This window comes from Callospermophilus lateralis, chromosome 2, assembly GCF_048772815.1.
Source record: "Callospermophilus lateralis isolate mCalLat2 chromosome 2, mCalLat2.hap1, whole genome shotgun sequence".
NCBI lineage: Eukaryota > Metazoa > Chordata > Mammalia > Rodentia > Sciuridae > Callospermophilus > Callospermophilus lateralis.
In genome coordinates this window covers 115,632,400-115,645,450 of record NC_135306.1, presented here as the reverse complement: position 1 = coordinate 115,645,450, position 13,051 = coordinate 115,632,400, and the positions used below count along the sequence as shown (strand labels likewise).

The 13,051-nt window shown below is 33.9% G+C and overlaps 1 protein-coding gene across 4 annotated transcripts in view; it reads left to right on the top strand.

Annotated features, from left to right (window-relative positions):
• Positions 1 to 11,382, top strand: part of Bco2 (beta-carotene oxygenase 2) — a 29,530-nt gene extending 18,148 nt beyond the window's left edge. For 3 of the 4 annotated variants that reach the window (XM_076843773.2, XM_076843772.2, XM_076843775.2), the window contains 4 exons: positions 8,265 to 8,402; positions 8,916 to 9,098; positions 9,721 to 9,831; positions 11,133 to 11,382. In XM_076843773.2, the coding sequence (XP_076699888.2) occupies positions 8,265 to 8,402; positions 8,916 to 9,098; positions 9,721 to 9,831; positions 11,133 to 11,246 (546 nt within the window). In that variant the 3' untranslated portion in view covers positions 11,247 to 11,382. The remainder of the gene's footprint in view (positions 1 to 8,264; positions 8,403 to 8,915; positions 9,099 to 9,720; positions 9,832 to 11,132) is intronic. The other variant, XM_076843774.2, reaches the window with a different exon arrangement.
• Positions 11,383 to 13,051: the final 1,669 nt, after the last annotated feature.

Below are 13,051 nucleotides of genomic sequence, written 5' to 3'. Positions count from 1 at the left end.
CTAGAGATTCACTTTTTCCTGATACTAAATTCAAGGTAAAAATTGCTCTTGTATTATATAATATAAATTTGCTTTGTCTTTAAGTTTTACTTTTCATTTATAGTTTTATTCTAAAATATCTTAAAACAGTACCTATTAATAAGTTTACCTATACTTTCTAACTATTTATAGCTTTATGTAGGTTCTGATATCTGTAGTTTAAGTTTTTTAGCTGTTTTCATTTTTAAAATTGCCTGCGTTTTTCTTAGCTCTCTGTATACCCATAAATTTTCAAATCAATTCGTCAGTTTTTGCAAAGGAAAAAAACCTGACTGGGATCATTGCAAGTATATGTCAACTTGAGGATGACTGTTATCTTTACAGTGTTGAGTCTTCTAATCCATGAATGGAATATTCCTCCATTTATTGGGGTCCTCTTTAATTTCTCACAGTAATGTACTTTTCATTATAAGGATATTACATATCTTGTTGTTTTTTTTTGGGAATGGCTTACTTTACTTAGCATTATATTCTCCTACTCCATCCATTTACCTGCAAATGCCATGATTTTATTCTTTTTTAATGCTGAGTAGTATTCCATTGTGTATATATACCACAGTTTCTTTATCCATTCATCTACTGAAGGGCAACTAGGTTGGTTCCACATTTAGCTATTGTGAATTGTGCTGCTATAAACATTGATGTGGCTGCATCCCTATTCTATTTCATTGCTTGAAATTGATATGTTTAACTTGTGTATATCATCCTGATTCAGTTTGGGCAAATCATTTGACTCTGAAATTTGTCTATGCCTTCAATATTTTCTGTTTTATTGGAGTACAAATTTTCAAAATAATTTCTAATTATCTTCTGTATTTCTATAGTGTCTGGTGTGGTATTTCATTTTTCATCATGTATGTTAGTAATTTGAGTTTTCTGTCTCCTTCTGTTTGTTAGCATGGCTAAGGGTTTATTAATTTTATTTATTTTTTTAAAGAACCAACTTTTTGATTTGTCATTTTTTTCAATTGTTTCTTTTGTTTCCATTTCATTGATTTCATTTATTTCCTGTCTTCTACTGCTTTTGATGTTGATTTGTTCTTCTTTTTCTACGGCTTTGAGATGTAATGTTAGGTCATTTATTTGTTGACTTTTTCTTCTTTTAAGGAATGAGCTCTATGCAATGAACCTTCCTCTTAGTACTGCCTTCATAGTGTCCTAGAGATTTCAATATGTTGTATCAGTGTTCTCATTTACCTCTAAGAATTTTTAAATCTCCTCTTTGATGCTTTTTGCAATCCATTGTTCATTTAATTACATATTATTTAGTCTCTAGGTATTGGAGTAGCTTCTATTTTTTATTTTATCATTGATTTTTAGTTTCATTCCATTATGATCTGATAGAATGCAGGGTAGTATCTCTCTCTCTCTCTTTTTTGTATTTGCTGAGACTTGCTTTGTGGCATAGTATATGGTCTATTTTAGAGAAGGATCCATATGCTGCTGAGAAGAAAGTGTATTCTCTTGTTGAAAGATGAAATATTCTATATGTGTCAGTTAAGTCTAAGTTATTTATTGTGTTATTGAGTTCTATATTTTCTTTGTTTAGCTTTTGTTTGGAAGATCTATCCAGTGGTGAAAGAGGTGTGTTAAAGTCACCCAGGATAATTGTGTTGTTGTCTATTTGACTCTTGAACTTGAGAAGAGTGTGATAAATGGAGATGCTCCATTGTTTGGGACATATATACATATATTTATAATTGTTATGTCTTGTTGATGTATAGTTCGCTTAAGCAGTATAAAATGTCCTTCTTTATCCCCTTTGATTAACTTTGGCTTGAAGTCTACTTTATTTGATATGAGTATGGAAACACCTGCTTGTTTCCATAGTCCACTTGAGTGGTATGTTTTTTTCCTAACCTTTCACCTTCAGTCTGTGCGTGTCTTTTTCCTATGAGTTGAGTTTCTTTAAGGCAGCATATATATATATTTTTAAATCCAATCTGCCAGTCCATGTCTTTTGATTGGTGAGTTTAGGCCATTAATGTTCAGGGTTATTATTGAGACATGATTTATTTTCCTGGTAATTTTTGTTTATTTTTGGTATTTAACTTGACTTGGTTTCTCCTTTGATTGGTTTTTCCTTTAGTATAAAGGAAAAAAAAATGCCCCCCAAGGATCTCCTTTGGAGCTGGCTTGTGTGATGTGGGCCTGTGGTCTTATCTCCTTATATTGTCTGTAAACCTCACAATTCCTAGTCCCTAATTTAGTTTCTAAACTGTATCTCACTCACCCCTTCCATTTCTACTTACCAATAAGGAACCTTTCTCTCTGGAGTCTTGTGGGCTACGCACCTGTCAGAGAGCAGTTGGTCAGGACCAGGTTTTGCGAGATATGGACTGGCTACATAGCCGCAATTACTGTGCCAGGTTAGCTGTCTGGAAGAGGAGGGAGTTGGGGATTTTAAGTACCTTGATATTGCTTCTAAGCCCCAGCCAGTGTTCCAAGATGGGGGTTGCCCCAACTAAAGATGGTGACGAAGGCGTCCCAAGATGGAGGAGGCTGCTTTCACCCATGGGTGCCAGGTTGGGTGGGGCTGGGTGGTGGCAATGTGCCGTGTGTTCAGAGATGCAGCTCTGTGGCATGTAGTGTTGTGGCTGGCAGCTGTCTCTGGACCCTGTGCAGTGTCCCCAGGTGCAGGATACTGCATGTAGGGGGCTATGGTTGTGGTTGCTGTGTCCCAAGATGGAGGCCACAGGCAGAGCCCCACATTGGTAGATGGGCTTCCACAAGGGAACTGTAGCCAGCGATCCTTCATGTGGGGAGCAGTCAGGAGTCTTGCGCAGGCGCTGATCCTGATGGTCCTTCTCGGGTACCAGGAGGTCCTACGTGGGCGAGTGGACAGGAGTCCTGTGCTGGCACTGCAGCCATGATTTCTCAATGGAGGAGCTCTCAGGGGTCCACTAATCACTTGCAGAGAAACAGTATTCCCACTACTTGAATCCCAGGTCACAGAGTGACACAGAATGCAGCCTCTCTCTAGTCTGCCATCTTGAATCCTCCTCAGCAACTGATTTTTATTCATCTTGTAGTCAATAATGTAAAGGTCTTATAAATTCAATAATGTAAGGGTCTTATAAATTCTAAAAATCCATAGATTCTTTTAGATTTTCCATATCACTATCTTTATCATATGCAAAAAAATGACATTTTCTTTTCTTCCATTCTAAACTGTTTATTTGATCTTTTCTTTTCCTTGTCTTATGTCACTGGATCTCCAGAACATTATTGAATGTAAGTGGTGATAGTGATGTCCTTGTCTGAGTCCTAATCTGAGAGGAAAAGCTTTCAGCATTTTATCATTAAGCATGCTGTTTGCTGTATATTAAAATAAGTTAATAGATTTATGTTTTAGAGAAGTTTTAGGTTTAAAGAAAAAATTAAGAAGAAAGTATAGAGAGTTTCCATATATTCCCTCTCCAACCAGTCCCCCCACCTACTAACATCTTGCATTGTTATGGTACATTTGACAAAACTGATGAACCAATACCGATTATTACTAGCAAGTTCATAATTTACATTGGAGTTCACTCTTTGTCTTAACTAATCTTTTTGCTATATCTATAGTTTTGTCTATTCCAAAATATCATATAGATGGAATCATATTATCTATAAGCTTTTCAGACTGACTTGTTTTAGCAATATGCATTTAAGGTTCCTCCATGTCTTTTTATGTCTTGATAGCTCATCTCTTTTTATAATTGAGTAATATTCTCTTGTACTAAAGTTGAGTATTCATTCCTCTACAGAACATTTTGTTTGCTTATAATTTTCAGTGAATAAAGCTGTTATAAACATTTGTGTGCAGGTTGTGCATGAACATAAATTATTAATAAAATTTAAAAATAAAGACACACTTTATTGGATTAGGAAAGTATCCTTTTATTCCTATATTATTAAGAATTTTATCATGGATGGATATTGGATTTCATCAAAAGTTTTTCTGCACTGCTGAGATAATAATATAAATTTTATCCTTTATCCCATTAATGTGGTAAAGTAGAATGATTCTTTTTTATTTTTATTTTTTAGGTGTAGTTGGACACAATGACTTTATTTTATTTATTTATTTTTATGTGGTGCTGAGGATCAAACCCAGGGCCTCACACATGCGAGGCTAGTGCTCTACCACTGAGCTACAACCCCAGCCCACAATGATTGATTCTTAAGGAATGTTTAGAACAGCCATTGATTGAATTTTGAATTTTACTTCCATTTTAAAGTAAATTCCAGTTGGTTGCATGGTATTAGTTTTTTTTTTGTATTTTCTTTTTAATGCATTGGTAGATTTGCATTGCTAATATTTAAATATTGCAAATAATTTACATGTGTTCATGAATAAAATTGACTTGTAATTTTTTTCTATAATGCCCTTATAAGGTATGGGTTTCAAGGTTTTGCTGATCTCAGACAAGTTGGAAATTTTTCTTTCTTTTTCTTCTTTCTGGTGAGATTATATAGGATTGGCATTATTTCATATTTTTTTTTGTAATAATTTAATAGTAAAGCCTTTTAGGCCTGTGAATTTCTCCACAGATAAACCTTAAATTATGAATTCTATTTTTAATGGTATAGGATTATTCCAGTTCTCTGTTTCTTATTGTGTCAGATTTGGTAAATTGTGTTTTTGTAGAAATTAATCCATGTCATCTAAAACTTCAATTTTATTGGTAGAAGTTACCTATACTATGATCATCTGGTATTTTTTAGATTCATGTAGTCAATTGATGGGCTGCCCTACCCCTTCTCACATTTTTTTTTTTTTTATTCCTAATATGGTTGTTTTCATTGTCTGTCTTGTTTGTTTAGCTTGTCAGGATCTAATTGATTTAATAAGGCTTTTCCAAAAGATTATCTTTGTGATTTTGTTGCTATTCTTTAATGTGTGTGCGTGTGTTTTCAATTTTATCATTTTTTTCTCTTATTATTTTCTTTTCTGCTTTCATCATGCTGATGTGCTACCCTTCTTTTAACTTGGTTTGTTGTTTTTCATCTTTTCTCCTTCTAGCTTAAACTTTTGATGTTATAAATTTTTCTCTAAGAGAGCTTTAGCTGCACGCCATAAGTTTTGATATATTTTATTATTTTTTAAATTTTAAGTTAAAGCATTTTATGATTTTCACTGACTTTTCTTCTTTGAAATACATACCTTTATTTCTTTCTAAAAATTTTTATTTGTCCTTTTTAGAAATACCTGACCGTAGAGTATATTTTGACTTATTTATACAAACATGAAGTATTTCTTTATTTCTTATTCTCAAACATACAGGGATTTTTCTAGGTTGTTTTTGTCACTGATTTCTAGTTTAATTTTACTGTATGATTTTAATACTTTGCAATGTATTGAGATTTGCTTTAAGAGCCAAAGTAAGTTCATTTAAAAAAATGTGCCATCTTAGGGGCTGGAGCTGTAGATCAATGATAGAGCACCTCCCTCACTGGTGTGAGGCACTGGGTTTGATTTTCAGCATCACATAAAAATAAATAAATACAGATATTGTGTCCATCTACAACTAAAAAAAATGCCATATTAAAAATATGCATCTTAAAAGGAGATATATTCTGTATTTTGGATGTAATTTTCATGTTCATCAGTTGGATAACATTGGCTAATAATATTCAAATGTTCTCTGTCCTTATTGATTTCTGATCTATTGGTTATTAAAAGATATATTTTAAAATATCATATAGATTTTTTTGTTTATCCATATAGTCCTTCTAATTTTTGCTTTAACATATTTGGTGCTCTGTTATTATGTGCATATGAATTTAGAATTGTTTTACTTTTCTAGTTTGTTGAGTATTTACCTCTGAACAATGTTTTTTGTCTTAAAATTTACTTTTTTCTTGCTGTTTGCGGGCTATAACTTTTCTATCCTTTTACTTTTAATCTTTCAAAATTTGTATTTGTAAGCAACATGTATTTTAAAAATCCACTGTGGTAATTCCTTACTTTTAATTGAGCCATTTAGTTGAATCAAGCACTAATATATCAGGGTTTAAATATGTCATCTTGCGATTTGTTTCTTATTTGTATAATGATTCTTTTTCTCCTCTTTTTTCACCTTCTCTACATTTTATTTTTTAGTTTGCCTCTCCACTCCCCCAAACCTTGCCCATTACTTTGGTAGTTTTATGTTCTTTGAGCAATTATTTTAGAGACTTAAATATATAAGCAATTATTAAAATACATTGTAAATTGGTCTTTTTACTTCTTGTCAGACAATGCAAGGACTCTGCAGTACTTTAAGTCCCTTTGTTTACTCCTGGCTTATATTCTACTCGTATATTTTAATTCTCTCTCTTTTTTAAATACTAAAAGGCATTTTTATTATCATTTCCTTATGTAATCATAATTATCCATACTACCCCTTTTGACCTCATTTATACCTTTTTTATTGCTTTTAATTCTTCCTAGTCTTTCAGACATTTCTATCTGGAAACATGTTCTTCTAACTAAAGAACATCCTTTGGTAATTGTTCTATTTCAGATATGCTCGTACATGAATCTGCATATTATACATACTTCATCCTTTTGTGTATGACTTATTTTACATACATAATATTTTCAAAATTTATTCATGTTGTAGCATGTATCAGAATTTTGTTCCTTTTTTAGGTTGAATATTTTTCTGTTTGATTCTGCATTTTGCTATCTGTTCATCTATTGATGGATATTTATTTGTCAGAAAAAATGTATTTTTGTTCCTTCTTGGAAGAATGTTTTTATGGATAAAGAGCTCTAATTTGTTGGTTATTTTCTTTTTTTTTTAAAAAAAATTTTCTTTTAATAATTTTTTAGTTGTCAATAGACCTTTATTTTATTCATTTACATGTGGTGCTAAGAATTGGACCCAGGGCCTCACATGTGCTAGGCAAGCGCTGTACCACTGAGCCACAACCCCAGCCCTGTTGTTAATTATTTTCTTTGAACCCTTTTAAGATATCATTTTATTGTCTTCTGATTCCTGTTGAGAAATCATTTGTTAATCTAATCTTTGTTTCTTTGAATTTATCTTTTTCTCTCCTCTGGCTGCTTTAAAATTTTTCTCTCTGTTTTTTAAAAAGCTATAATATCTTAAATGCTTTCCTTTTAATTTTTTCACTTGGATTTTTAAGGATTCTTGAATATATTGTCTGATGTCCTTCTATAATTTTGAAACATTTCACCCATTAGTTCTTCAAATATTGCATATGGTAATATTTGTACTGTGAGCAATGAGTATTCCCATGTCTGGCAGCTGTAATTCAACTTTATAGCTGAAGCTTTATTCTTATTCCTGGAATACAGATCTATGAGGTCCCACTTCAAAGAACTGGAAGTTTGCCTCAGGGATATTATGAAGACACTACCATTTTCTCCTTTTTAGGGGGACACAGTACACTTACATTAGTACTTTTCACCCTATCCTTCTGTCATTTTATTCCTATTAGTATTTTCTATCCTTGTTTCTTTCTAAGCATTTTCTTGGGGGGGTTATTTTTTTCTACTGCCTTAGTATCTAAAAATTCTTTCTTCATCTGTGCATTTTTGGCCATTAAACCTAATCACTAAATTTTTAAGTTAATTGCATCTGGGAGTGGTCAAGTAGGAATATAGCCCCTGCAGGACAAATCTTAGTTACTAAAGTTCCAGACTGCCAGGAGAATTCAGGTGTTTGTTTCAGTTACATTGTTAGCATAAAATACCTGTGTGATCCAAGGCTTCACACACACACACACACACACACACAACATTCCAAGAACTCAGCTCCCAGGACTCAGCCAAGGGTTAGTCACGAAAACAGGCATTTCTCAACAATATGCAGGGGTTGAGCAATCCAGGCCTGTAGGCTGATCCTTTACTTCACAACCAATCTGAAGTAGAGACCACCTCTCCTTGCTATTTAGTCCTGCAGACCTCTGGCTTTAATCATTTGGTCATCTGAAGCCAATTAAATAACATATATTGTATAATTTTAATATTTATTATTATTCAGCTACAAGAATAAGTTGCATGAAGCCAAAGACTTTGCTTTGTTCACTGCATATCCCCAGTGTCTAAAATAGTAATTAACCTATGGTAGATAGTCAACAAATATTTGTTGAATGAATGAATGGAAATTATTGTTTATATAATTACTTAAGAATGCCAATAATGTTGACTGCATCCAAATTATTGGGGTGTTCTGTAATCCTATTATGTATGACAATTTTTCATCTGTTTATTTCTCTCTCCTCAACAGGTCTATAATTCGGTAGCCCTATCTTTCCCTCGAAGGTTTGTGTTGCCCTTACATATCAGTGAGAATGACCCTGCAGGAGAGAACCTCAGTCCATTGTCCTATTCTTCAGCCAGTGCTGTGAAACAGAGTGATGGGAAGGTATGCTGTGAATGGATAGTAGATTAAAACTTTGACTTCAGTGGTGTTACTTTAGTCTTTGGCTCTTCTTCAGAATGTTTGGTGCCCAATAGGTTTTATAACATTTAGCTGAGCAGGGTAAGGTCATGAAACCTTGCTTACACAAGAATCATAGAAACTGAGTAGGAATGAACACTGTGTTGACTATCCTTTTTGTGTTTTGAAACAGATATATAAACTTTCTAATTGTTGTACAATGTCTAATCATTTGAGATTATCATTGACCATCTCACCTTCTAGATGAGTTGCACTTACCACAGACATATCAATGTGCAGCCATCAATGTCTTTAGTGGAATAAAAAGCTACTTCCGTCTCCCATGTCACTTGACAACTTATTCACAAAATCTGATAATGTTCTATGTAGTCATGATGGAAAGAGTAATAATATAAAAATGATACGTCACTGACCTACACTAAAGAAAATAAATGACAATTAAGCAACCACTTCAGATCCTTTTGGGACCTCTTTTAGATCTGGTGCTCTCATGAAAATCTACATCATGAGGACCTAGAGGAAGAAGGAGGCATTGAATTTCCTCAGATCAACTATAGCCAGTTCAGTGGCAAAAAGTATAATTTCTTCTATGGCTGTGGCTTTCGGCATTTGGTGGGGGATTCTCTGATGAAGGTTGATGTGGTAAACAAGTCACTGAAGGTAACAAAAACCATTATTTTTTTCTGAAATTTTCAAAGACCTTTTTTGTCCTTAGAATTAGTTTGCTTTGCTTAAGGTCATTCTTGATAGTTTAATATTTAAACAGCTAAACCATTTTCTTTTCCTAAGTTTGAGAACCATGGAATCATCTGGGATGCGGGTTTGGGGCTGGGGTTGTGGCTCAGTGTAAGAGCATATGTGAGGCACTGGGTTCGATTCTCAACACAACATATAAATAAATAAATAAAGGACCATTGATAACTAAAAAAATATTTAAAAAAAGAAAAGTGAATATGTTTCCTTTAGGAAATCTAAATGAACACCAAGCCCAGAAAAACCAATTCTATGTGTGATGTTATTGTAGGAGAATATGTGAGGTTGAGGTTGTTGGAAAAATATTTCAGGTTGATGGGAAATTATAATCACACAAATAATGTTTGATGGTGATGGAATCTGGGGCTGCCAAAGCTTCCCAATCCTCTCCTGTATTCAACTCAACCTGATTTTTTTTATTGTTGCAAAATTCTATCAACAGCCACTTCATACTGGGAGTAACAGAAGCTATAGAAAGCTTCCCACCATGAATGGCCTTTTATAAAATGCTTTTTTTGGACTTTTGCAGGTTTGGAGAAAAGATGGCTTTTATCCCTCAGAACCTATTTTTGTTCCAGTACCAGGAGCTAAAGAAGAAGATGATGGAGTTATTCTTTCTGTGGTGATCACTCCCAAGCAGGTAATATATTTCCCTAACACCAGTCAGAAAAAAGTAGCATTGAGTTGTTTGAGGATGATATTGAATGATGCAGTCCATAGTTTATTTTGATTCCTATATGGCACCATCTTCCTTTTCTTCCCCTTCTTACCTTTGACCAATCCTTTTATCAAGGTCTATACTTTATTATTGTTTTAAAGTTCTATTTGTAGAATCATAATAATAACTCACATTTGCATAGGAATTTGTTATTTACAAAGTATTTTTTTTTTTTTGGAGGGTATGGGGATTGAACTCAGGGGCATTTGACCACTGAGCCTCATTCCCAGCCCTGTTTTGTATTTTATTTAGAGACAAGGTGTCACTGAGTTGCTTAGGGCCTCACTTTTGCTGAAGCTGGCTTTGAACTCTCAAGCCACTGGGATTACAGGTGTGCACTACAAAGTGCTTTAATCATAGTATCTTAGTTATCAAAGCAACTTTTTGGGATTCCACTTTAAAAATGTGGAATTTATAGCTTAAAGTAGTTGAAGGAGACTTGTAGCAGATCTCCTAGTGGTAAAACCAGTATGTAAGTCTACTGGCTTCTTGTCTAATATTTATATCATTTTTATGTTGCCAGTTATGTTGTCAATTATCTATGTTGCCAGTTTCAATGTCCTGACCTCAAAGTCCAATATCCTAAGCCCTGGCATAGTATCTCAATACTGTTATTTACTAAATGACTTCCTTGTCAGGGGCAATATAATGGCAAATAGGTTCACTTTGAGTACCAGCTTTGATCATTTATTAGTGGCTGCCTGGGGTATAGGATTCTTAGCCATTAAATGGTTTGGTGGAAAAATACTGTGATTAATTAGTAATATGTGCCAAGGGTTTAGTCCTTATGCCATACATGTGGCACTCTTGTAATTAGATAAGGGCAATCTCAGTCTGCTTTGCAATGCTGCTCTTTGAACAGCTCTAAAGTAACACAAAAATTGAGGCATTTCTAGTTCAGAAGAAAAAATTTCTGTGTCTCTTAGGGGATTGGAAAGGGCCAGGTAAAATGATTGTTAGATTCAAAGAGATCCTATGAAGGTGACTAATGTAAAGAATTTTATTTGCTTTAAATGTAAAAATACTCAGCCACAATTTTATTTTCAGTCGAGTTCAGCAATTCAGCAAACATTTAGTGAGTGAATAGGTGAGGCATTATACTAGATGCTGATGCTAGATAAATAAAGTGAATAAGATATGGTCTCTCTCTTAGGAACTTTATCACCCAGAGGAGATAGACTGATTTTTGAAGGGAATGTTCAGTATTGTCTTTCCTTTTCTAGAATGAAAACAATTTTCTCCTTGTCTTGGATGCCAGGAACTTTGAAGAACTAGGCCGAGCAGAGGTACCTGTGCAAATGCCTTATGGGTTCCACGGCACATTTGTACCTATCTGATGGGATAACTTCAAGGTCTGGGAACTAGATTTAAAGTGAGTGTACTCTGTGGAAGAGAGAGAAGAAGGCATCCTACTTCCCAAACCACAGACATTTGGTTTTAAGTTTCCTATTAAAAACAGAATTTGTAAGAAAATTATGGTTTTATATTTTCTTAGGGATTGTCCTTGAAATCATTAAGCAAGGGTAATATAGCCTTTTGAGAAGAGTTTTAAATATACATTTATTGGATATATTTCCCTCTAGCTAATAATAAGAATACATGAAAGAAAACTAAAATGGAGTCCTTGCCACCATCAGATAGGTGGATAAAGTATGTTCAGTAGTACATTATAAAAGTCATTGTAAAGGCTACCTATGCTAAGCCCAAGGCCAACATTATTCTAAATGGAAAAAAATGAAAGCATTTCCTCTAAAAACTGGAACAAGATATGGATGCCCTCTTTTACCACTTCTATTCAACATAGTCCTTGAAACTCTAGCAGAGCAAATAGATAGATGAAAGATATTAAAGGACTATGAATAGGAAAAAAAGAACTCAAACTATCACTATTTGCCAATGACATGGTTCTATATTTAGAAGATCCAAAAAATTCAACCAGAAAACTTCTAGAACTAATAAATGAATTCAGCAAAGTAGCAGGATAGAAAATCAGTATTGATAAATCAAATGCATTTCTATACATCAGTGATGAATCAACTGAGAGAGAAATTGGGAAAACTACCCCATTCACAATAGCCTCAAAAAATACTTGGGGATTATTCTAAAAAAAGAGGTGAAAGACCTCTACAATAAAAACTACAGAACACCAACGAAAAATTGAAGAACTTAGAAGATGGAAAGGTCTCCCATGTTCTTGAACAGGCATAATTAATATTGTCAAAATGGCCATACTACCAAAAGAGCTACACAGATTTAGTGCAATTCCTATGAAAGTTCTGATGACATTCTTTCTTTTTTCTAAAATTTTAGTTGTAGATGGACACAATACCTTTATTTTATTTATTTATGTGGTGGTGAGGATTGAACCCAGTGCCCATGCATGAAAGGCAAGCGCTCTACCACAGAGCTACAACCCCACCCATGATAACATTCTTCTTAGAAATAGAAAAAATAGTCATGAAATTCCTTTGGAAAAATAAGAGGCCCAGAATAGCCAAAGCAATCCTCAGGAAGAATAATAAAGCAGGAGGCATCACAATACCAGAGCTTAAACTATACTACAGAGCAATAGTAACAAAAATGGCCTGGTATTGGCACCAAAATAGACATGTAGACCAATGGTACAGAATAGAATATACAGAGACAAATCCACATAAATATGGTTTTCTCAAACTAAGCCAAAATGCCAAAAACATACATTGGAGAAAAATAGCCTCTTCAATAAATGGTGCTAGGAAAATTGGAAATGCACATATAGCAAAATGAAATTAAAACTCTTTCTCTCACCCTGCATAAAACTCAAAGTGGATCAAAGACTATGACACTAGAACAGAGACCCTGCCCTAACAGAAGAAAAAGTAGGCCCAAATCTTTATCCTTAACAAGACTCCTTAAAGTTCAAAAAGTAAGATCAAGAATCAATTCCTGGGGATTGCGGTTGTGGCTCAGCAGTAGAGCGCTCACCTAGCACGTGCAAGGACCTGGGTTTGATCCTCAGCACCACATAAAAATAAATAAAGGTACTATGTACAACTAAAAAATAAATATTTTTTAAAAAAAGAATCAATTACTGGGATGGATTCAAACTAAAAAGCTTCTTCTCAGTAAAGGAAACAATCAATAATGTGAAGAGAGAGCCCAC